At 46.2% G+C, this 25501-nt stretch overlaps 3 protein-coding genes across 3 annotated transcripts in view; 1 reads left to right on the forward strand and 2 right to left on the reverse strand.

The window, feature by feature from the left end:
• CSUI_005550 (uncharacterized protein) overlaps nt 1–2248 on the reverse strand; it is a gene marked incomplete at its 3' end in the record, with an annotated part of 2544 nt that extends 296 nt beyond the window's left edge. The window contains exon 1 of the mRNA XM_068065722.1: nt 1–2248. This exon is cut by the window's left edge and continues 296 nt beyond it. Coding sequence (XP_067922283.1) covers nt 1–1493 — 1493 coding nt within the window.
• Nucleotides 2249–5169: 2921 nt separating this feature from the next.
• CSUI_005551 (uncharacterized protein) lies at nt 5170–12366 on the forward strand. The gene has a single exon (XM_068065723.1). The coding sequence runs from the start codon at nt 5946–5948 to the stop codon at nt 9378–9380; it is 3435 nt and encodes a 1144-aa protein (XP_067922284.1). The 5' UTR covers nt 5170–5945; the 3' UTR covers nt 9381–12366.
• A 1093-nt stretch (nt 12367–13459) lies between these two features.
• On the reverse strand, nt 13460–24893 carry CSUI_005552 (uncharacterized protein). The gene is made up of 10 exons (XM_068065724.1): nt 23341–24893; nt 22483–22562; nt 21511–21600; nt 20169–20497; nt 19184–19268; nt 18012–18085; nt 17095–17158; nt 16098–16166; nt 14888–15010; nt 13460–14425 (listed from the first exon to the last, which is right to left on the reverse strand). The coding sequence occupies exons 1-10, from the start codon at nt 24012–24014 to the stop codon at nt 14301–14303; spliced, it is 1713 nt and encodes a 570-aa protein (XP_067922285.1). The 5' UTR covers nt 24015–24893; the 3' UTR covers nt 13460–14300.
• Nucleotides 24894–25501: the final 608 nt, after the last annotated feature.

The following is a 25501-nucleotide window of genomic DNA, read 5'->3' on the forward strand; positions in this document are numbered from 1 at the left end:
TCTTCTCTTCCTTCACCTCCTCTCCGACCTCGTCTCTCTTCATATTTTGATCGTGAGGAGGCAGAGCTATCGCCATGTTTAGTGCTTTTCATCTCCGAATTATGAGAGCTCTTGACTCTACTTCTATGGTGTTTACTAGAATTGTTCCTACTAGACTCACTTCTGCTATCTCTGTGGCTTTCCTTCGCACTGTATATGCGCTCAGCACGTAAAACAAGAGTGAGGGGACCTGCGGATTCTTTGACCTGTTGAAGCTGAAGAAGACGTTGCTCAGGTAAAGAAGACAATCTCATTAAGAGAACGGCAACTCCATCGCCTTCCTCTTCTTTTCTTCTTTCCTCATCTTTCTTCTTCTTGTTGTCCTTCTTACCTTGTTCTTCCTCTTCTTCGTGTCTTTCTTCTTTGTTGTTCTCATCGGGTTGTCCGTCACAATGTGCATCCTTGTCTCCTCCTACACCATGTGTCTTTTTATCTTCGTTGGATTCATCACTTTCCTTATCCTTATTCTTCTTCTCTTTCTGACTCGTCCACTTTTCTTCCTCCTCTTTCTCAAGCTGACGAGCCAAGCTTCGGATGTTTAAGGTGATAGTTGCACTGCTGACTCCTGGGACACAGACAAGACGATATTGTAGTTGTTTCTGTAGTTCATCTAGTAAAGCCTTTGCTCGACTTTCTTTAGACAGACACGAGGAAGAGAAAGACGATAATAATGCCGAGGAGGAGCACGCCCCCGTCGTTGTTGGTAGCTTTTCATGGAAGCTGTTAGGGTGTTTCTTTCTCTCCTTCTCTTCTTGTTCTTTCCTGAGTCGACGTAAATCAACGATAAGACCTCGAAGGCCTAAGAGAACGGTGTACATCACACCTTCAACAACAGAACCCGACCGATTGAAAGAGGAAGAAGAAGGAGAACAACCTCTCCCTCGTTCTCCTGAGTTTCTCATGCTCTCATCTTCTTCGCGATCACCATGCGTCTTCTTTTCTACATGATCTTCGTTATCTTCTCGTTTTCCTTCTGAGCTCGAGCCATGTTTCTGCTTGTCTACGTGGGTGGCATTCCCCGGACTACCACAATCCTGATGAGAAGCGGGGGAGGGACACTGAGAACCCTCCTTGTTCTCCTCCCCCTCCTTGTTCTCCCCCCCCTCATCCTCTCTCTTCTTATCTCTTACGTTTGCTGCATCCTCGAGAGCTCGGATAGCGTCCTTACAAGAATCAAGAACTACAGGATCGGCCCCCTCAGCTGACGACTCTGCATGACGTGTCAGTGTGGAGAGAAGTTCTCGTCCTTCGGGTGTGTCTCTTAGGAGAGACGCATGCTGCTTACATACAATAAGAACAGCCTTAGCAGCTTGTTGCCGAACGCCTATCTCCGGATGATCTATAAAGAAACTCAGACCGATAACCATACGTGGAAGTTTGGAGATGACGGCTGGAGAAGGATCGGGAGCTGAGGCAAGTCTTTGAAGTTGATGAACCACCATAACCGCATCCATCTTGATCACACATATAGACAGGAAAAAAGTAGTCCAAAGAAAAGGGGGGGTGATGGAAGGAGGAGGTGGAGTACGGAATGAAAAGACTTGCCCTTAGAAGAGAGGGAAGAAGACCAAGACAGGCAGCAAGATGTCCCCCTGAATGGCCAGCGTGGTGAGGTCCCTTGCAGTAAGAGAGGAGTGGAGAAGAAGCTCAAGGAGATTGCTGATGCTACTACTAAGACTGGTACTCCCCCTCGTCCTTGGATTGGAGACTGGATGAAACCAGGACAGAGATCTTAGGAACGGTGAAGCTGAAGAGGCAAGGAAGCAAACAGGAGGGTTCCCATGAAAGACGGCATGAGACTAAACAAAGAGGAAAAAAGAGAAGAACAAGAAAAGCTACTCCAAACAGAGAAAATGAGACGATGGCTGCTTGGGAGCGTTAACGAGGAGAGACGGGAAGAGACCACACAGAGAAGCCTTCAGCCGTCCGAAATGTCGCAGTGCATGACTGAAAAGCGGAGAGAATGGACTGAGATGACAGGTAGAGTGTCCACTACAGGAGGCGAAGAAATCTCAGAGTAAGAGGAAGAAAGGGTCAAGAATAAGGAAGACGGACGGAGGAGGGGAGAGGACAAGACCAGATAACGCGTCCTCGTAAAGAGAGACCCAGATAGGACACAAGTAGCATGTTGATCACAAAAGACAGCCACACAACAAAGTGAAGAAAACAAAGGACATTTAGACTGGGAAAGATGTGAAAACCGGAGACGACAAGGAAGTTTTTTCTATAGACCGCGCATGCAAAGGAGAGAATATACCGCCGCATCAACCACCGTCGGCCGAAAAGAGAAGACCAAGAGATGATGTCTTCTGGCGGAGAGACTCAAGACCGAGAGAAGCAGAACACCTAAAGAATGAAAACGAAAGTCAGGTCCCGTTCAAAGGGTGTAAAGAGATACATCGAGTCAACTCTTGGCAGATTGACCGCGCGTGGACCCGTTTTCATGTAGTCCTTTCTGCCTGTCTAGAATGCAGCTTCAACCCACGAGAGGCGTCTCCTCCTGGCAGTCCGGCAGTCATGGAGCAGTCGCTTGGTAATTCGGAGACAGACTCCGAGCAATTCAAATGAGAATATTCCGCAGAAGGAATCAAAACACCCGACCAGAAAAGAAGTGAGATGAGTTCAGATCGGTAACAGCGACAGATGAAAGAGAAAGGGTTCACCGGCACCATGTCGCATGTGCACAAAAAGAAAAAGAACTTACCGAAGTTCGTGCGCAGAAGAAAAGGAAAAAAAGGGGCTGGAGAGGTCACAGGAGACGGTGAGAGCCGAATACTTCCGTGGAGTCACATACACACACGCACCGGCAAGGCCCAAAACAGCCGCTCCTCGCGAGAGATGTAGCGGCAGACGCTCTACGGAGTTGAGCCGGGCTGGGGTGAAGTCAAGTGAAAAGCAGCCGGCGACACGAAACCGAAGGGAAAACAAGGAACGGTAGTCCAGCGAATTCTTCGAGCAATTGCCGTTGTTGAAGAAAACACAGCGTTGCCGGAGAAGGTCATGAAGAACGAAGGTCAGTGTGCTCCCTTGGACTCGCTGGAATGAGTTCTCCAGCAAGACGTCGTGTTCTCGTGACCGGGCTGTGTGAGTACGGAAAACACGGAGCTTCTCTCAGGCTGTCATTTCATGCGGCTCTACCAGGCGCCGATGCTGGAGTTCTCTGTCCGGAGTTTCACTGCGAACCCCGCCCACCGGGGCGCATCAAGAAGAAAGAAGCTAGCAGGCCCATGTCACTAGAGAGGCTGCTTGTTGAGATGAGTCTTGGAAGGACTGTCTTGTAGATGTAATAAGCGACTAATAGCTTTCCATAAGCTCGGCTCTGTCCTCAGGTTTTTGGCCTCACCATTGCTACGAAGAAATTCAGTCGAGTCCTCGGAAGTTGTACGGATCCAGGAGAGAGCTAGGGACCTGGGAAGCCGCTCATTGGAACGGCGCGCAGCTCACTTCCCGGCGGTTAACTCTCACACACCATGACTAATCGAAGTTCGACTGGCTTTCACGTGACGGGATAAGCGCAGGGCGAATTGGAGCTCGTGAGCTATTGCAGTAAAGAGTTTCTCCTAAGAGGAAAGTTGAAAAACAGGCTCGTACTGGGACCGCCCCTCAACGATAAGGGTAGAGAGCAGCTGTGCTGCCGTGTACGACGGTAGAGAAGGGAAGCAGATCTTCGTCGGCATGGCTGTCCGCGAGCTGCTCTGTGCATCTGCGCGGTTAGAGCGAGCGAAGTTGCTTTCTAGTTGCAGAGAAATCTTCCTTTGCACGTCACTCGCTGGTGACAGGAGATACTTGTTTACTTTTACTCGCATCGGGCCATGTGACCTTGGGAGTACGCCGCCAACGGTGGTCACTCCTGAAGAGTTGTCTTCCAGTCAGCGAAGTACGGTCGATAGAGAGCCCTTCAAGGCCTCCGAGCTTACCAGTTTCCGCAGGGACAACCGTTTGACCTCTTCCGCGGAGAATGTGATGACGGATATCGTTGCTTCTTCTGTCCAGAAGGCCCGCGTGTGTCGCCGACCGCACGAATACGCTGGCAAAAGCGGCGGCCTCTCCCCGTTGGCTGAACCGGAACATTTTGGTCCCGTTGTTTCTGGTACTCTCTGCTGGACTGTCTTTCGGGAGCTTCCCCAGATTTCCGGTCGTGCCTCCGACATTCCGACCGTAGCAGGGCCCTGCAGCGAGGCGCCTGTCCGTGATAGGGCCGTTCTACGGCGTGGCTCTTTACTAGTTCCGCCGGGGTGGCTTGTTCCCTCCTTAGAAAACTTGGTAGCAGCCGAAGTCACCTGGCTGAAGTCTCAAGTTCATAGAAATATCGTTGCAAGGCGTCGGACGCATGGGACTCCTGCCCTGCTTCGGTGAAACCCCGAGTACACGCTGAACAGAAGTTGAAACTCCCTAGGGGCGTTGCTGCAGACTAGAATTCCGAGTGACTGTCAGACCTACGAAGCGGCTCCGCGCGATGTGACGCGGCGTTCCGACGTGGTAGTTGCGTGTTGCGGATAGCTCTGATGCCGTGAGTGGATTGTTGGTTTGAGTCGTTCCTCCCGTGCTTCGGACCGCCGCTTCAGTCCGGTCCTGTGCGTCTCTAGGAGTGCTGTGGTTGTGGGTCGTCCGTACGCAACAGACAAATACAAACTTCCTACGCTTGGATTTCATCCATCACAATGACACCATAGTGGGGCCTCGTCTGGTTCGGAACGTATAGTGTCGCTTGCTAATATGGAACACCTGGCTCTCCTATTGGGCCCCGTGGTGTCCCGGGAGAAAACAGTGGCTCGCCTCGGGCTGGAAGAGAGCCATATCGGACTCCGTGCCCTCCAATCTTCAGGCTAGACCGTTAGTAAACATACAGAGGCTCACCGACTCCAGGTATCCACTAGTAGGCCGTCTACCGTACACCACCGTGTAGGAGACGGTTAAGTGTCAGGACCTCCAGGCACTTGCTTCCGGTGGGTTTAGATGAGCTTCGATCCCATATGTGCTTCATGTGAGAAACGGCCCGGTCTTCTGTCGTACAGGCGCACCAGCGTGCCTTACTGCAAGGCATGCGTTCTTGTCAGACGCTCCGAAGCCGCCGCCTCCCCTGAACTGCTTGGAGAGGCATCTGCCCACTTTTTGTCTTCCGTCCTTGATCTTCAAGGACTTTGATATGGTCTACCGGTAAAGTTGTTGAAACTATTCGGTGTGAAGCATGTAGGTACTCCGCAGGCTGGAACTTGGAGTACGAGCCAGCAGTTTTTCGGCTCCGCGTTGCATCGGTTGTCGGACGCTGTCCAACTTTCTCGGCAGTCCGTTCGTTCTTGCTGCTGTGGTCGGAGAAGGCTCCCGGGTGTTTTACGTCTTATTTTGCAAGTGTACGTTTCCCATCTGTCTCAGCAGTTGTGAGCTCAAAGACTCCGTCTCCATGGATCCTCAGGATGCCCTATTTTTTCAGGTGACTGGAACCCTCCCCTAGCCGTACAGCCGGTTGCGATACGTGTAGCCGTCTGGTCACCTCTGCATAGCAACCAGCGGCCTTCCTTAGATCCCCCGAAGTCCTTTGTAAAGCACAGCTTCTCTCAGCATGGTGTTAGCGCTTTGCAGAGTGTCTGAGTGTCACTGTGTGCGTAAGAAAGGGCGTGGTGAACTGTTTCTCAAACAGCAGTCTGTGCCCGCAAGTTTTCCTTCCTCTCCCGTCCGTAGTGTGAGGCTGCCCCACTTTTCGTCTCAAGGGTAAGACCTCCGGTCCTCTCTCTTCGTCGACACTTATCATCACGTGCACGATACATGTGACGCAACCGACCAGGAGGCGAGTGTGGGGAGTTGTTCGGCGTGGCGTTATTTTTCTGCTTTTGTTCCATCCAAAGAAGCTCCTCCTTCGCTGTTGCCTCAGCATTCACACCAGGTGATCCGTCCTTGTTCTTCAGAAGATGCCAGGGAAGTTGGGGGCCGCAGCACGACTAGTCGATACCCCAGACGACGCCCCGTCTGAACCCCCCTCAGGTGTACATACACCATGTGGGGATGTCGATGCGGCGACATCCTCGCGTCGTTCTTGTTTATCTCCGTCTGCCAAATCTCATTCTGTCTGGCTAGGCAGTTCGGCTGGTGAAGTGGCGAAAAACACGGGAGACCTTCGTTCTCAAACTTCGCCAGGCATGACGGGGGAGGGCTTTTCTACTTCCTCTCCTTCTCCTTCACCTTCTACTTCCCCGCTTTCTCCATGCTGTCCCGTGACGGACTACTCACAAGACCTTTCGACTGTTGCATCCACAGTGAGCATGAACGAGACACCCAACCATTCCGTTGCCGAGGGGCGCGCTTCTAAGTCTTCCGTTAGGCCAGATGCATGCAAACTTCACAGCTCAGTGACATCATCCTTTCCATCTCCTCTATCCTGCTCTCTCAAGTCTGGTTGTACGAAAGAAGGCAAGAGTGAAGTCCATAGTACAGCATCACATCATTCACGTGGTGTCAAAACACCTTTGTCACCCTCTTCCTCTCACCCACATCTCCCTAGTTCACCCGTTTCTGTGGAGGTCTCTCGGATCTTGAGTGTCTCTACAGCGGCATCCTCTGAGGATAGTAGTCTATGCCGCTTGGAAGTTTCTTCTGGGCCTCCTTTATCAACCTCTCAGTTGTCTTTACCTCACCGAGCAGAGAAGAATGACCGTTTTTCATTATCTCCGGGGGGGAAGCATCGCCGTGATCTTCGTCGTTCAGAAGTACTTGCTCCACAGGAGCTCGAACGAGAGGAAAGTTGCTATACAATCTCCTCGAGAGATGAAGGAATTAGCCCAGACGACTTCCATAAGAATCCGGGCGAAAGAGGAGATATGAGAGGGGAAAGTCGCTCTCTCCTCCTTGAAGAGACGAGACATCATCCCCCGTCATCCTCATGTGTTCCTCGGGGTTTTACTAAACATTCACGAGTCTCTCCAGCTGAGGAACGGACTCGTGAAATGTCTCCGGACATTACTTCTTCCTCTTCTCTCCATGAAAGAAGAAGATCTCTATCCGAATGTACAGAGCAACAGACAACGCATGATCCATTAGAGATCGAAGAAAGAGATCTCGACATGCTCTCTCTCTCAAGTTCGTCTATCGCCCCTTCTATAGAGACTTCACTACACCCAGGAAGATCTTCAACACGTTCGCAAACTTCAAAGCTCCCATCTCTTTCTAAAGCATCGATTTCCTCGTCAGTCGCTTCCTCTCAAAGTTCATCGACCAACCAGAGTAGACAGCCCCCTTCTCGAGATCGACGTGTGATCTTCCTCTACGCTCTTCTCTTTCTTGACGTAGTCATCATAGGAAGTACATCTACTCAGCATTGTTTTAATCCTGCCTCTCTGGTGGATAAGGTTCTTCAGACACATCTATCTTCGTCTAACTTCATGTCCCCGTTGTCAGATGAGATTTCTTCCTCTACCTCTTCATCTTCCTTTTCATCGTCTTCTTCTTCTTCTTCACCAGATTCTCTTGCCTATGATCGTCTTCTTCCTCATTCTCTCAAAAGAGAGCTCGGACTTTCCTGTGTCTGTGGTTGGGCTGCCCTTCTTGTCTTAGGTGTCTTGACACTCCTCTTTTCTGCAAGTTCTTCACCATTCTCGGTAGTGGAATCTCTTCTCCTCATTAGTAAAAGAAAGAAACCTAGTAAAGAAGAAGAAAAGCGAAGGAGAAGAAGTGTCTCTTATCATCGAACTTCCACAACAGGACCTACATCCACGTCTCTTAATACGCCGTCAAGTCATTCGCTTAAGAAAACCCGTCCGCCCGCCTCCTCTTGCGGGATGACCCTGATGTGTGGACATTATCAAGATCAAAGGAGTCTAGAGAGAAGAATAGAAGACGAACACCCCGATAAGAAAGGAGAAGAAGAATGCAGAAGAAACGAAAAGAAGACGCTAATGAGCAGCCAGCACAAGAAAGGGCAGCGTCACCAACAGGAGCATGAAGAGATCTCCGAAGAGTATCGCAAGAAGTTCGGAGAATTCGAGAGAGATGTTCTTCTCCCCTATACCGAATGCGTGGCTATTCATAGTAAAATGTCGGCATTTAGCATAGCTTTATGCACTCTTTTAGTCTTCTTTCTTATGAATCTTATCCTTCAGATCAATGTTAGATGCCATAGAACGAAATTTCAACTCAATATGATGATGGCGGCGAAAGGCCCCCCTCCTCTCTCACCTTCCGCACTTCGTGCCACAACGGGAAGTGAAGCCGTAGGTGGGAGAGAAGCCTCTGCTTCTTCTTCGTTGTCATTACCAGCTCCTGGTTACCACTCTCCTAATCCTTCTCGGCCTCCCTCCTCTACCCCTCGGCAAGGGGGAGGGAGCAGGAAGATAATAGACGCTGGAGGGGATGATGATGATGAGGGTATAGAGGGAGAAGATAATCTGCTTAAGGTTTCTTCTTATTCTCACGCTTCGATGGAAGGAAGGGATGAAGAAAGGAGAAGAGGAAGACGACAAGAAGAAAGAGAAAGAAGAGAAGGGGTTCTGTGGAGAGTAGGGGTGCATGCAGCTGAAGAGGAAGACATCATAGAAGGTGAACGGAGATCTGGAATTCCTGAAGAGATCGCCTTTGAAGAATCATCTAAGGAAGAACAACTCGAGGCAGAGGAGAATCATCGCAAGAGAGAGAGAGGCAGCAAAGGAAGAGATCTTTCTTCTTTCTTTCCTGTAGATGGCCAGGAGAAAAAGAACTCGCCACGAGAAGGAGAGACACTTCGTGTGCGACGAGATGAAGAAGGAGAAGATAGATCGCATGACGTGACAAGAAACAATGTGGAGTCTACACGGCAGAGAGAATCAAGAAGAAGTTCGATATTGGATCGGCAACATGAGGGAGACTGGGTGAGGTCACCTCAATTATCTTTCTCCACATCGATTTTCAACAAGAGAGAGAAAGAGGCTCTTCTGCCTGAAGAAAAGACAGTAGATGAAAGTCCATCCTTCTCCTCCCCGTCAGGGGGAGGGGGAGAAGGTCTTCTCTTGCATGCTCATGCATTGCTTGAAAAGGACGACGAGGAAGAAAGGAACAAGAAGAACGAAGAAGAAGATAAAGAAAAGAAGACCAAACAAGATCATGAAGATCAAAGGAGACATGACCCAGCAGAGGAGACAAATCAAGAAGAGGAAGAAGAAGAAGAGAGTGAGCCTCCTCGTTCACCTACCTATGTCTATTATCGAGATTTTTGGTTTTGGCATCAGCTGATTCTAGGGGGTCTGAAAGATTCGGAGATGCAACTATCGATCACGTGGATTTTTCTGCATATCGCGGGCCTAGTAGTGACCTCCCACATCATGCAAGAAGTCCAAGATACATTCAAAGCCCGCGCCAAGTCTTTTCATCTCAACTGACCTTGTCATTGGAAAGAGCCACTTACTTCGGTCAAGATCTATATGTAAACATATCCCTCTATTGCATGTAAAGATATCTTCACGTATGAAGGCAGGCATGCATGCCTGCGACAAAGTGCATACTCAGCCACATTCTACACATAGTGTACATACACACACGAGAAGGTGGGGGGGGCGAAGAGGAGGGTAGGTTTGTGTAGATTGAGGGTGTGTATGTTGCATGTATTTATTCTGAATCTGTCAATGTATCTATTGGTCTATCTGTTTTAGATGGTGTGGCCATCTATGTATTGAAGAGGGGAAGAGAGGTGAAGGCCTAACTTGGCGTGGGAAGAGGGGGATGAGAGAGAGATAGAGAGAGGCAAAGCTGACGCTGCTAGGGGGAGGTATATGAGATGATGGGTTGGGTTGGCGTACATAAACCAACAGGAAAGAAGGGAAGAAGAAGAGATCAAGGGACAGGAAGATGTACGTGAAGAGATCAAGGGACAGGATGATGTACGTGGATGTCTATGAGGTTTCGGAAGGTAGAAGAAGGAGATGATTACGAGGGCTACATAGAGGATGGAGAGATAGATACCCTTCGTAGCTAGTGAGGTATACGAAGACACTGCTGACTGATAGGTAGAGGGAGGAGAGAGAGAGAAAAACGCGTTTGGTTTCTTTCATATGGGTGATCTTGACGAAATATCTAACTGAGTGAGGGGGGAAGTGAAGCAATGACAAACGGTAAAAGAGTAATGGAGCGGGGGTTTCTCCTTTGCCCTTGTGTTTGCGAAGACAGTGTGTGTAGTAATATAAAGGTTCTACAAATTTCCTCCTTTCTGGGAGACCTTCTCCATATACAGCTATCAGATCCGATTCCCAAGTATACAACTTTCTTCTTTTTTCCGTTCGCCTGTCCTTGCCTTCTTTCCCACCCCTTCACTGTCCAGTCTTTGTCTTCCGGTGTATGTACACCTCAATCGATCTCTGCATACACGAAGAATGCGTCTTCATGAAAGGAGTCTCGGTACTGACATGTCGATCACACATACGCGCACACCTCTTGAGAGTGGATGATTTGTTTCACCACCTTCTCTCTTTCTCTGTCCGTTGTCTTAAACGAGAGATCTTCCTCCTTCTCTCCGCCGGAAATCTCTTCTTTCTTCTTCATGTCATCGGTAGTATTTTCTCATGGCATGACACCAACAGAGGCGTCTTCTGTATCATCCTACGGTAGTTGTATTGTGCTCGCACATCTGCAACCCCCTTTCGTTCTTCTTCACGTCCGATCTTTCCCCTTAGATCGCTATCCTCTTCCTCTCGTCATCGATCCATCTTTGCAGTCCTGACAATCCACCAGTTCCGTAGATACACCCCTTGGAGTTTCAACCGGACCGTCTAGGGATTTCGATGCATGCGCTTGCTTCAGGGGAATGCTCTCGTTGCTCCCCGTGGCTTTTTCTTCCTCTTTACATCTGGCTGGTTGTCCCTTCGTTCCTTATATCAAGGTGGAAGAAGAGTGATACAGGACGGCAGGAAGCCTTCGTTCCCTTCCACACACACACACTCAAGCAAGCCCTTTGGCTTGATGGCGGGAGTTCTATATAGAGATAAGAGGATCACGCGTCGATGTTTATAAGAAGAAAATCAAGAGGACGTTACTCTTTTAGGGGAAGGAAGGCTCGGTTATTGTGCCAGTCTAGATGAATCTTGACCTTTACTTGGGTTGCTAAGGCAGGGAGGGATGATCGGGGTTAACTGCATGCACCCCCTACTGTACATGCACCCCATTCTTCGCTTGGTATATCTATCTACCTATATCTATTTCTCTATCTTTCATCTGTCTATCTTGATCCATCAGTCTTATTGTGATGGTCTCCGCTGTCTATCAGAGAAGGGGTTGATATCACTCGGCTGTTGTCCGTAGTGTCTCCTTCATTCAGAGACACTTGCGCGATATACGGGTCGACTGTCGATCTGGTTTTCTTTTTCTTCGTTAAAGGAGAGGAAACATCTCTTATAAACCCTCACTCTGAGGATCATGAATATACACGGAGTATGGGATTAGGTGAATGACGGTCTTCTCTCCTTATGTGGCTGGGCGGCTGTAGAGGGAAGGACACCTAGCAGTAGCAGTGCGAGCTGGAGTATTAGGAGCAGGAGAGGAGAGACAGATGGTCTCTTTTACTACCTTGCATGCTACGGAGCTGAGAGCGAAGTAAGAAAGAAAGAAAGAAAGAGGGAAGAACTGTTCTGATCTTGATAGGAGACAGGAACCTTTGTTTCTTTTGTGTTTGAGTTGTTTCTCATTGTTTTTCACGAATGAAGGAGAATGGCTCATCATGCATGTTGGTTGCTGCACGTATGCATGCATGCATTATTGATGATCTCATCCGTGCATGTATGATCTCATGCGTGCGTGCATGCATCAATTATGGTCTCAAAGAAGGGATTTTCGTATGCATGTTCTTATGCTGCAGCAGTCATGATCTCTTCTCTCTGTCTCTGTCTGTCTGTTTCTTCATGATGACTTGAAGGTTTGTTGACGCGAAATGAAGAAAGACTGAAGAGGAACTACCTCATAAAGATCTCGTATCGTAATGCTCCATTGTAGTCCGTAGTCACCCACTCTTCTTGGTTTGATTCTATCCCCCTTTTCTCTTCTTATTCTTCTTAATGATGAATGCCGATCGGTCTCCCTTGCTTCTACCAAGCTTCTTAAAACTGCACAATGAAGAAGATGATTGACGTTTCATCATGTCTATAAGTGTCTTTGTAATGGTGAAGAAAGGAAGAGATCTCCTCCTTGTCACCGGCGGCGTTATTGCCGTTGATTCCTTACCTCTTCAGATACTTCTTCTTTCGTCGTCTCTCTTAGCGGGAGCAGTGACAGTGTAGAGAGATATAGATACAGATACATGTATATGCATATATATTTCCGCTCTATCTTCCTACTCCATATGTATAAGTCTCTATTGATCCATCCATCTAATTCCTCAAGTTATGACACAGCTGCAGGCAGATATTTCTTATGCTCCTAGCCTCTCAGCCCTGTCTGTCAAGATCTATCTATGTCTTCAGGAGAGGCCATCGCAGCAGAGAAAAACAACCCGCTCGTTATGTTATATTATATTCCAAGACCTCAGTGCTTCAGAACGAAGCAACCCAGTTAGGGCCAGGCACGCTGGTTAATCAGAAAAGAGACACATACTAGCTCTGAGAGAACATGGTATATCGCTACCTTAATCTACACCACTTTTTGAAAAAGGTTTCGGTACACATCGCTCATGAGGAGAGATGTATCTTCGAGACTTTTCCATCGTGCGCTTTACTTTGTCCTCTTAATCAACTTGAAGAATACAAGACCGACCCGTGGTCTGTCTATCTAAGAGGCCAGTCAGTCAGCTACGAGTTTACGTTGCTCGACTAAAGGAAGGCAGCGTCCCTCGACTAAGCGAGAGTCGCTGGAGAGGACCTTGACAAGGGAGAAGGATGAAGGTGATAAAGAAGAATTCTGCGGGGAGTAGGGGTGCAGATTCTCTTGTGAGAGAAGAGGTCTCTCTGTACAGGATAGAAGAGCACCTACTTAGAAAGAAAGAGGGAGGACATCTTGAGAAGATCAGGCAGAGAGAGAGAAAAGAGAGTGTAGAGGGGGAGGAGGACATATGACAGTAGATGAATTGCATCAGCTATACGTATCAAAGCCTTGGTATATCTATGAATCTACTATGTTTCTTTCCATGCTCGCAGTCCCCGTGAGTGGCCGGTCTTCTCCCTTTCTTCTCGAAACATCCATGTATCTTTCTATGTACCTTTCTATGATACATGTATCATTTTCCATAGCATCGTGCTTGGTATAGAGCTCTCATAGAGTCATTATTCGCCTTCCTTCTCTCCTTGCTGTTCAGGAGTAGTACAGGAAGAAAAGGGGGAGAGAGGGAGGGAGGGGGGGAGAAGAAGGAGAATGAGATTGGCCTGCTGCTGCTGGGGGTGTGCAACAGTTACCATGAGAGGAGGAAGCGTCATAAAACTCTTGTTGTCAAAGAAACAGAAAGTTCTTCTAGGAAATCTTTCACGATACACATGTCTATGCGCCTATGAACACAAGAGCAAACAAAGGCGAAACCCGATGGGTTTCCTTTCGGTTGCGTTTCTTTCCTCTCCTCTCTCTCTTTTGATATGAAAAGAAGGTAAGGAATAGGCTGTATATATCTATGTATATTCATAAGACCGGGGGAGACGTGCGCATGCATGCAGGGATAGACGTCAAGAGTAGATCTGTCTCTATCGATTATAGCATAGGCGAGAGACAATCTCGTAACATTAGGCAATGGAAAATGAATTAGGATCACAGTAGACATGCGGCGGGCAAGCAAGGAAGACCGGGGGAGACGTGCGCACGCATGCATGGATAGGGTAGATTTGTCTCTATCGAAAGAGAGAAAGAGTTCACTACGTAGAGATAGACGGATAAATGGAGATCTATTGTTGACGCCTATGCATGCATGCATGCATGCGTGCGCCTTCCCTCGTCTCAAATATCTGTATGTATGTAGATAGCTTATGTGAAAAAGAAAAGGCGACGAGATTCCAAGAGACACAATAGCCTAGACCATTGCTGTGTGAGTCGGTAGGAGATGCAGACAATCTCTCTCAGTCTCTCTCTCTCCTAAGAGCATGCATCTCAACTCGCACCTACCTCACGTTTAACCATGCACACCACCACCTATGGTCCACGCACCTGTACATAGATTCACCTATACCTCCATGTAAATGGATATATGTCTATATATCCATCTACAGATAACTGCATGTCTTTCTATACATAAAAGCGTATGCACATCTATCTTTAGGGAAAGACTGCGTCCCCTATACAGCATCAGTGACCCTGTATGTAATGATGGAAGAGCTTGGGGGTTGTAAGAGAAGAAGGTCTCAAGACTTTTCATCGGTCGCATCTTCTTCATCTTCCTCATCTTGCCATTCGTCGTCATCCTCCTCGTCGTCGTCGTCTGAATCACCATCCTCACCCATCTTGATATAGTATTCAAGCTTCCTTCCTGGCACCATCGTAGGAGCGACAGAGGTGGGACGGCATACATGCAGTTGCATAAGAATGGAAGAGAGAGAGAGGAAAGACAAGAATAAAAAGGAAACACCAGGCACTGAAACGATGCGATCCAAGGAGATCCTGTCAAGCAGACCCGAGAAATCAAGATGCCATCGATACACGTCAATACGATCCCACTCACCTACCTACGTACATATACATGTATACATGCACATATTCATACCAACTTTTTCATACGTACATACATTCATAAATATTCATACACCCGCACACACATAGGCGATAACGCATGCGTCCTTTATATCACCTATACACTTCTCTCTCTCCATATATATGTAGGACAGGAAATGTGTAAGAACATACGCAGAATGCTTTCATAGCTCCATGAATTTATTCTTTCTTTTCTGCTATCATCGCCCGCGTATGTGAAGCGGGGTGTTTATCTCCTTACCTTCAAGATCTTTCATGTTTTCGTCAGCCCCTCCTCCTCCTTCCTTCTTCGGCGTGAGACACCACTTAACCCAAGGCCCGTCACCATGAGCCTCACAGAAAGCCATTAGAACCGTTCGTCCCTCTGCAAACAGACAGACACCTAAAGATTTTCTTAACCTTGTGTCGCGGGGAGGGGACGCAGGTCTACTTCAGATCTTCTATGCTATGAAGTCTTTCTTCGGCATCTTCTCAGGCATGTCGTTGATCTATAGGAATCTTCTATAAACATCGTTGGAGACAGGGGGAGAAGGCAAATGACGAATCAAGGGTTCATGCAGAAGACACTTTCTCTCGGGGGGTAGAACAACTTTCCTTCTATCTCGTAATCTCTCTGTACATCGGTCAAATCATGTCTATGCTTCTTCAAGGAACTCAATCATCTAGTATCATGAAAGCGCGATAAAGGACAGCTTAGCAAAAACGTGGCCGTCTTCATTCCTCCTCAGTCTCCGCGGACTTCCTTTGAGTTGGCAAATGAAAATCTCGCCTTAAAATTCCACTCATGACACGCCCTATAAGGGATGTAGAAATATCTATGAATACCTAAGACTATGTATGTATGTATGAACACGTATGTATGAATAGCTAAGAATATGTAGGTATGGATAGGTATGAATAGCGACGAATATGTGTGTATGAATATGTATGTATGAATAGCTATGTATGCGTATGTATGAATATGTATGTATGAGTATATGTCGATAGCTATGAATGTGTATGTATGAATGTGTATGTGTACGTATGCATGAGTATGTATATATGTCTATGTGTTATAAGTATGTGGTGCTACACGGCTATAGGTTATCTCATGCGGGCCCCTCGGCTATGCCACACCTACCACCACCATAGGAAGCTCAGATTCCAATCAGAAGGAATAAATTTCTTACTCCACGAAAATTTCAACCGACTTCTCAATCTTTGCATGTCCGCGTAGAGATGAACCCGGAAAGTCACTACGACCACAACTTTCTACACACCTCCCTCTTCCTTATTTTAGACTTGATTGCATGGGCTGCATAACTCAAACCATTAAAGTACGCTAAAACGTACTACGGGGAGATCACGAGACATATAAGAGATGTCTATCTATTTTCTAACAGTTTTGTATCAAGGAATGATCTTCTCACGGAAAGGTCGTTATCTCATGCTTGTGTGTGTTCACCACCTACGGAGGTCTTGAATATTCAGATCTGCCCCTGACCTAACAAGGATCACCAGCGCTGCCATTGCTGCATCCCCTAAGGAAAGAAAGAGATAGATAGACAGATGGATCAATAGATACATAGATTGAAAAGAGGTGCATACATAGATAGACATATGGATAGATAGATTAAAGAGAGGTAGATAGGTAGGAAGATAGCAGACAGACAGACTAAGGATAGATAGACAGAGAGGGGAGAGAGGTACGATGGTATCTTTGACCGTGTAAAGCATCTGAAGATACCAGTGCATGGTTGAGAGAATAGCAGCTAGACACTAGGTGTATTTATGTATGTATGCTGGACTGTGACAGAGATGAAGGGAGAAGCGGCATCAATGAAGGCCCTACTAGACTCCTTTCTCATGTCTCGTGACAACCCAGCATGGTTCCTCTCAAGGTGTGCGCTCCCACGTATACATGTGTTGCTATATGTACATGTATATAGGAGGTTATGCAAGTGAGGGGACTTGCATGCATGCGCGCCTTTCTGTCTGGTGAAGAGAGAAAAAGGCAGTCGATCAGTCCAGCCACGGAAGGTCTTTGGCTTTGCACTCGAACAAAGGGCGAGTGGTTTTCTCCCTCTAATTCTCTCAGAGGTCCTGTGAAAGAATCGATAGATCCTACGAGCCTAGTTGGAGTGCGAGAAGCCGAGACACCCAAGGTCTCTTTCGTACCGCAGGCTATCGAGAAGAAGGGGCTGAGAATCATGAAGAGGTCTTCCTCACTTCGCAATCATACAGCTATCTTCTTTGATTCAATACTCTCAAGAGAAGTGATCGGTTTCATGAGAAAAATTGTGTCCTCCCAGTTCCCTTCTATCTGCCTTCTAAGAGAGAGAAGCAAGAGAGGAGAAGCTGGGACTATGAACTAAAGAAACGTGGATAGAAAAGACTCAAGACAGCCAGAGGTGGTCTTCTATGTTCTCCATATCTAGCTTCATGGAAGAAGAAGAAGAAGTTCTTTACCTGAAGGTGCGTCAGCGACGATATAATGAGATGGCGTCTCTCCATAGTCATTCTTCTCATTGATCTTCAGAAAAGAAGAAAAAGAAGAAACGCATGAGAAAAACATCCACAAGGGAAAGACAAAAACGACATTTCGACGATCTGTCCGGAGTAGAGGCTTTTCTTCGTCCTTCTCGGTCCAAGTCCACCACCCGGCAACTAAGGCAGGTATCCACAACCAGCCATTTCATCATGCGGAACTAGAGGTAGACAGATTGAAGATAGATAGATAGATAGATAGATAGAAAGATAGATAGACAGATAGATTAAAGATAGATTAAAGATAGATAGATAGATTAAAGATAGATAGATAGATAGATAGATTGAAGATAGATAGATAGATAGATAGATAGATTGTTCGCTAAAAGGCGTGTGATCTTCTTTCCGTATCCCTTGTCCGTAGTTACTATTCAACACAGTTCAAAACCTTTTTTACTGACTGCCCGAGTCATTAGCACATGTGTACATCAGATCATATATACATATACATATGTATCCATATATACACATGTACAATATCTGACGTGTATATGTATACATATACATCTATAATACTGTACATATATATACCCTTAGAACTAAAGTTCCATCAGCATAGCCCGACGCAAACAACTCTTCTATCGCCAATCCTATCCGCCGAATTCTTTCCTTCTTAGCACAAGTGCTATGAGGATAGAAGAATAGTGCACGCAACGCTATCAAGAGGATATTCTAAGATAGAAGAAAGATGAGCTGTATTACAATAATTCACCCTCGTCCAGCCCTTCTTTTCCTTCCTTTTCTCTTTTCCCTTTCTTCTTCTTCTTTCCTCGGGCCTCCGTCAAGAGATTCGCTGGAGATAGTTTAAAAGTGCGAAGGTTGAAGATGGAGAAACTTACCAGGCGGCGTACTTGAGGATATCGTAGTAGACACCGAAGTGTCTTAAGAGTGTCTTTGTCTGATTCTGTTAAGGCTGGAAAGCAAAATAATAGACAAGAAGGATAAGTACAAAAATTCTATCTCTCTCTCTTTTCGAGAAGTGCTCAGACAGACACGCGAGGAAGAAAAGAAAGAAGGGTGATAGACACTACACTATATACAACATAAAAGGAGAGAAGACATGCTGCTTGGGAGAGAGATAAATAGAGACCATGCTAGACAGAAAATACTCTCTTTGTTTTTAATCGTAGAGAGGCCTGAGCGATTTCCTCCTTTTGTCGGTTAACGAGAAGGATTTCTTTGACCAAGTTCTTGTCCCGAGAAGAGATACATAGATAGGATAGTACATGCATGCATGCACGCGGTCTACCGTTCTCTTTTCCTACTCCATGTGTACCGTCACATCATTATGATTTATTGAGCCATAGATACTCATGAACTCCCAGGCTCTATCCATCCAGATTATGAACCCATCCATAGATCGTCAATCTCGCTGTCTAGTCTGTCCATACGGAGCACCACCTACGATTCCCCCACGTGATGTACTATCTCTCTCTAGTCGATCTCCGTGAAGATCTACAGCATGAAGCAACAACCGATGCAACCGACTATTAGAATGTCGAGGATAGAAACACATCAAGAATCTTTCTTCTTCAAGGATAGGTACGGGGAAGCTTATCACACCCTCATGCATGTGCCTCGTTTTTCTCCTTCGCGTTGCAAGAAAAAGTTCAAGCAGTACTTCTCTCAACGTATCCACTGATCTTGCGATTGCTGGAGGTTCGAGTCTATACATCGAGGGATGATTCGTAACCTCCGTCTATAAAGAAAGATGTGACCAAGCGAGCCACAAATCACTCCTCCTGCTCCTACTACTACTACTCCTAACAATGAGGGGAAGCCGCTTCGCGACACTGAGTGTTTCCTCAGGATCTACATGACTACAGACAGCGGCATCAGGGCTACTTGAATTTCGTTCTTTCTTTCTTTCTTGGAATGACTCCTCTAGGGAATGCAGCCATGAATCTATATCACATCTGTCCGCATGCGTTTTCGTCTGCTTGAGAAGAGGATTGAAAACGATCTTTGTATGTCTCAAGAGGCATAAAGAGCTGTCTCTTTGATTTCTTACCTTTAACAGCCGTCGGTGTGATCGATGAGAGGACCTCTTCTTCATCTTCTGATACGTCTACCTCCGAAGGCCAGGGGGTGTCAGTCTGGATAAGAATGAAAGAAGGAGAGAGATAAAGTCTTCTTCTTCTTCTACATGCTACGATGAGAGGCTTTGTCGACATCAAGTTTGATAGAGCGGGGGAGGAGGGTGGGCAAGCACTCACTGCGAATAGATCAATGTTTGTATAGACATCTAGATATACACACATATCCATCCATCGATACATACATACACATGCACGTGAACATACCTATACAGACGTACACATATATATACATATAGAGGAGAGTAGGAAAAGAACCGCAGAAGATCGATCATATCGACCCGAATGGTATTCAGTGGTCAATCTATTATTCTAGCTATGGGTTGTATATCTATTCTAGGTGGATCATCGACAGGATGAGGAATCACAGAGAGAAAAAGAAAGACTGCTAGAAGAGTAAGAAGAAGAGAAGGGATAGATCCAACAAAGACAGCAAGAAATGCCTCCTCACACTTCTGGGTGGTGTGACCTCCCTTTCTTCAGCTCTGCTCCCGACGGAGCTACATGGCGCCTCAGTGACTTCCGCAGCCGTAACGCTACTCTCCAATCGTTTTACACGTAACTATACGTATGTATATGTATATCCATATACATCTATATAGTTCACATATATCCATGCATGTGTACACATGAAGACACAGAGTGATACAGATACACATGAATCTATATCTGCATATGCATATATGCGGGAGATGAGTGAGTTTCTTTATTCTCAGTGAAGAAAGCGCGGTGGCACTAGACCCAGGCGCGAGGGAGAAAGATCGATCTGACTAGAGAGACAGTCGGTGCAGATACCTGCCTAACGTAGATTACGCATGCATAGTAAGAGAGAAGAAGTCGTTCATGTCATGCATCCTTCTCTAACTAGCGAAAGAAAGATGACAGCCAGCCCCCACTCACCTTCTCACAGCTCGATGGCTCTCCATCTTCTCTCTGGTTTCTGCATTGAGAATTCTTATTCTTCTTGGAAGATAATTCTCTCTGTTTCCTCTTGTGAAGAGCGCTTTCTTCTTCATCCTCGTAATCACTTCCTTCTTCTTCTACATCTTCTTCTTCCTCGTCGCCAACATCTACCTCAAAGTGTACGAGATGTAAGAGAGTATTGCCTTGATTGTCTCTAAGCTCGAGAGGAGAAGATATCGCAGCTCTTGTCTGTGAAGGTTTTCCTCCTTCCTTGACTGTAGAAGTCGAGCTATTCAAATTCTCCTCCGAGGAAAATTTCTGTAGCGCTGAGCAAAGAAATAGATAACAAACTGCATGCGCAGGCATGTACAAAGAGAAAGGGCTGCCTAGAAAGAACGAAACCCTTTTCTCTGGAGAGAGTTAGATGAGAGGTCACAGATAGGAAAGATGGGGAAAGAAGAAAACCTTTGCATGCATGCAATGATCTTCGTAGATGCGTGTCTCGGACTTCAGGTGGTGTCTCTTGAGATTGTAGTTGTCCATGGCGGAAAGGACTGAGCTTGTCACTTATATCAAAGATAGGGAAGGCTGGTAAATTAATGGCATCGAGACTCCTGTGTAGTCTACGATAAACACTTTTTGAGTTAGATGAGCGACTACCTGTCAACAAGGCGCGAGAATGAATGAGTGTCCATCTACGGTGAGTTGTGAAGAGAAGAACAGTACTAGGAAACGGAGAGAAGATCGACATCTCCAAATACTCTAGACGTCGAGAGACAAATAGGGGCACGTCTATCTCTCTATCTATCTCTACACCATACATGAGTAGATTGTACGCACACTCACCTCCATATCTATTCGTACGAGCAGACAGAGACAGCCGGAAGAAAGGAGACGGAAAAGGCAAGATGATTCGGGAGTCAGCTCCGGTCGTTTCCCTCAGTGAGATACCCACACCTTCGAAATACCCCAGCACGTGAAGTCTTTCTCAAGACCTCCTTGAGCCGATCCTCTTCCACGCAGTTCGTGAACCCACCTCTGATGTGAAGCGGACTCTTTTGTCGTTGCATGGGAATGACATAATAGTCTGTCGTTCCTATGTCCTTCTATTATTCTTCTCACGTAGAAGTACGAAGGGAGGAACAGCAGTTGTTTAGCTTACTGGTGACCCCTATAAAGATAGTGCATATGTGGCTACGAAACGAAGATCCACCCCCTATCTGAATGCCTTTGAAGAGACGAAAAGAAAAGAAGATGAACGATGAAGATGAGACAGAAGAGAGACGAAGAAGATAGACGATCCTTAAGAGACTTCTTCTACGTAGTAGTCATAGCTTACCTATCCACCGAATCTTTCGTCGGTCGTTTTCTTCAACACATAAGAACGGGTAAGGCACCCCGTTGTAAAACTCTAAGCCCTCACGCAATGCTGTGTGTAGAAAGGTACAGAAAGAAGAGCAAAGAAGGGAGGCAGAAAGAAGAGAAGAAACGACATACAGTTCAGTGGAAGGAAGTTCTCTTGTTCATCATTCCTGTCTATACCACAAAGCCTAATAGCGCCAAAATCGCGCAAAAAGCGTTCGCTGTATGACCCTGGATGACATTAGCCATAGCTATCTATCTATCTATCGCGCTGTTGACTCTATGTAGCTACCTGTATTCTATCGATCTACCAGTTCATCTCTATCCTTGCTTACACTGCTACCTTCCTATCCTTTCTTCTTCGAGGCTCTTATCACCGGTCCTCGTGTGTTGTCCTCTGAGAGAGGCAGTCATCCTTTATGCTTAGGTCAAGGTCTATCGGGGCGAGACAGCAATCTTCTAACATTCTTAAAGTTAGCAAATACACTTTGTCGTGGCTTGCGCGATGCCTACATGTGTACACCTGGATATGTATGGACATATATATACGTAATAGTGAACTCTACAAAGGATATATGAATACACATACACATGTATGTATACGTAGATGATATATACACACAAGTATATAGTCCGTAGAGTCCAGTATGATACAGAGAGAAGACTGAGGGGACATGAAAGACTTCTTTCAACTTCTTCCGTACACCTAGCCCTTTCTGTAGAACATCCGCCAAGAAGACACCCTCTGAATAGCTTTCAACCCCACCAAAACAAAGGATACACTCATACACATATATACAACCCTACATAGGCATCTATGTCCACATATATGCATATAGGTCATTCATAGACGATGTACACACATACACATACGCATATATGTAGAGGTGAATGTGCGGTCCTGAGATCCTGAGAGAATGAGCGAAATAAAGCTGGGAAGGATTCCTACCATCAACATTATGAGCAAATTCTTCATACATTTCCTCGAACGTTCCTTCGCCGTAGAAGAGTCTTTCCACTGGTGAGTAACTGCTCTCATAGCAGCGAGAGAGAAAGAGAGAGACATACACATGCAAAACACTCTCATGGTATATCAGGATACCTACCAAGAAAATGCCATATCTACAGTCAACTAGACACCCAGAGATACATACATACAGATATAAATATATACAGATACATGTATACATATATATAAATATACATATATATATGTACTGGACTTCTGTCTGTCTCGATCAATCTATATACATATGTATGAAGACTTCTGTAGAGGGAGATAGAAACAGATACAAAGATTTCCATATATGTGGTATGTGGATGCTAAGGGAACATGTGGAACTCTATGTGTGTATAGCTCAACTGGGAGTATTTGCTGTAGGAGTTGTGAATGAAGCCCTGCAGATGCGCGGAAAACTTGACTTTCCTATCATTTTCTTGCTTCTATAGAACTGCTAATAACGATACAGCATAACTTGTACCACACATGTGTGCATGCATATGTATATATATATATGTATAGGTATGTGCTTCTATGCAGTACAACGAGGCCATGTGTACGTCCATCGTATGAGACAGGTATCTACACTGTCATGTGACCGTAGGACAAGAGAGAAAAGAGAGCTAAGAAGAACTGTGTATGCATGAAAGATACATATATAAACTCTCGTATGTGGAGAGGAGAAGAGACTGAAGAAGACAACCCCAGCGGGAGATCTACAAGCATATAGTTCTTTCTCCATGAGGTCGAATCTGTATGAGAGAGATAAGAGAGAAGAAGAGATGAGGAGAAGGAGAATCTTCTTACGCATTCTGTAATAACCACTTTCTTGCCTCACGTAGAGCTTTTAATTTCTTCTCTAGCTTGAAGACTTCTTCTGCTTTTCGAGGTCGACTGCTTTTCTCTTCGAGCTTCCTTTCAAGTCGTGTGATTTCACCTTCGCATGTCGAGAGCGGAGATCGGTTGGAGCTATTCTTCTTCCTCAACAACTCACTGATAGGAAAGGTCTTGACGGAAGAGGCATGGGGACGGGTGTTCTTTTCTTCTTGTTCTTCTCTTTTCAGGTCGGGCTTATTCTTTTCTCCTTTCTCATCTTGTTTTTCTTTTGTAAGAGAAAGCAGAAGCTTCAAGACTTCAATACTTCCATCCATTGCAGCTAAGTGAGCGATGGTATTGCCTGTCTCAACCTCTGTTATAAACAGAGGGCTTTCAGTAGAGTCAGAAGACTGTGAAGAAGAAGAAGAGGAGGAGGAAGCGTCTCTTCTCTCTTCGCGTTCTCCTTCTTCTTCTTGACAAGAAGAAGAAGATGTTTCTTTCTCCTCCGTGAGATCTTCTTTCGGCTCGTTTTGAAATTCATTTAGCTCAGTCAGAAGTTCACTCCATTGTTTCGCAAGAGCAAGAGAAAGAAGAAGATCTCCGTCCATATGCACTTTAGAAGGAGAGGATGAGGGACATGAAGGAGAAGAAGACGTCATCATCATGAAGACTGAGGAAGGACCGACAAGAAGAGGATGAAAGGTTCGCAGGTGATCACGCGTCTTACTTCCTAGAATGGGAGATGTCTCTTTCCTCTCTCGAGGCGTCTTTAGGCTATAGAGGAAAGGAGAAAGGTAGTGAGAAGATGAGCGGTGAATATCACCAAGAGTTGTGCGGAAAGGAAAGCGTGTATGTGTGCTGTCTCCAATCTGTTGTCTCCGAGAGAAGTTTACTATCAATGGAAAGAAGAAGATAAACCCACAAAGGTTAAGACAGAAAGAGGATGCCTTTCGATGGGAAAGGAAAGAGAGCAAGGAGCGAGAGATTCTCTTGCGGGATGCAGAGGAGTGGAAAGACGAGTTTTGTCAGATTTCTTTGTGAAAGCGAAGAAATCGAAACTTCGGAGCCGCACCGGGGGATCTTCCTTAAGGGTGCATAGTCTCAGACTCTCTCAAGCCGACAGGAGAAATTGGAGATGTATTTCCTAGATGATCGTAAGTCATTCACTCGAAGGAGCTGCATGGGGGAGACAGACAGTATGAAGAAGTGAAGAGGACTTTGAAAAAGACGAATCAGAAAGAATGATTTGAAACCAACTTTGGGGGGAAAGAGAAGATTTTTGAAGAAGTCGTAGAAAAGTTCAGTGGAGGGATGTCCGAAATAAAAAAAGATGGTCGCAAATAAAATTTAAAAGAAAAGCTAGACTGCCCTGTCGATCGTCCCGACAGTATCGATCGATCCGCCCGCCTCAATGTGGGTTGGTATCGGAGGGCAATGGATGCGAAGAAAACCGTTACTGGATGGGGAAGCAGGCAGGCTGTTGTATGCTGTTCATTCATTGTTGTGCTGTCATTCAGCTATGAAGACCGGAGATTAAAACGTCAGACTGAAAAAACAGTCTCCCTAACGGCGAAAGGAAGGGACCGTTGGGGGATCCTGATGAGACGGATGCAAGTGACCGAATGAGATGTGCCACACACGCATCGATGCTGCGGAAGACAGTCTACGTACGTACAAGTAGGAGACTTCAAGCCGTGCTGGCTGGCTGCTGTGACTTCATACACACCTGTAGTAATACAACAGTTATGTGAAGGAGAGTAGAGGAAGAATCGGGGCATGATTTTTCTTTTTGTAAGAAGGATCCGAGAAAAGGAGAAAAGCCTCAAACTAACGCAGCTAGATGACTACTTCTACAGCCTCCTGTATTCTTATTGCTGTCTCTCGGGACGTCTCCCTCCACATGATCTCCATGCAAGGAGAGATCCAGAGCACAACAGCAAGAAGGGAGACAATGGAGTCTGCACCCTTGGGAGATAATTCGGCATGAGTATCCCTCATTTTTGTTGCGAATGCCCAAGCGACAATCGTCGTTACCTGTTTACCGAACAGCGGGGGGAGAGGCGCCTGTGTGGCCTCTCGCTGTACAAAGGTCCTGTACAACCTTGAGGTCGTAGAAGTCATTTGCCCAGGCCGTGAAGCATTCCTTGGCTAC

This window comes from Cystoisospora suis (genome assembly GCF_002600585.1).
Source record: "Cystoisospora suis strain Wien I chromosome Unknown contig_2677, whole genome shotgun sequence".
Classification (NCBI taxonomy): Eukaryota; Apicomplexa; class Conoidasida; order Eucoccidiorida; family Sarcocystidae; genus Cystoisospora; species Cystoisospora suis.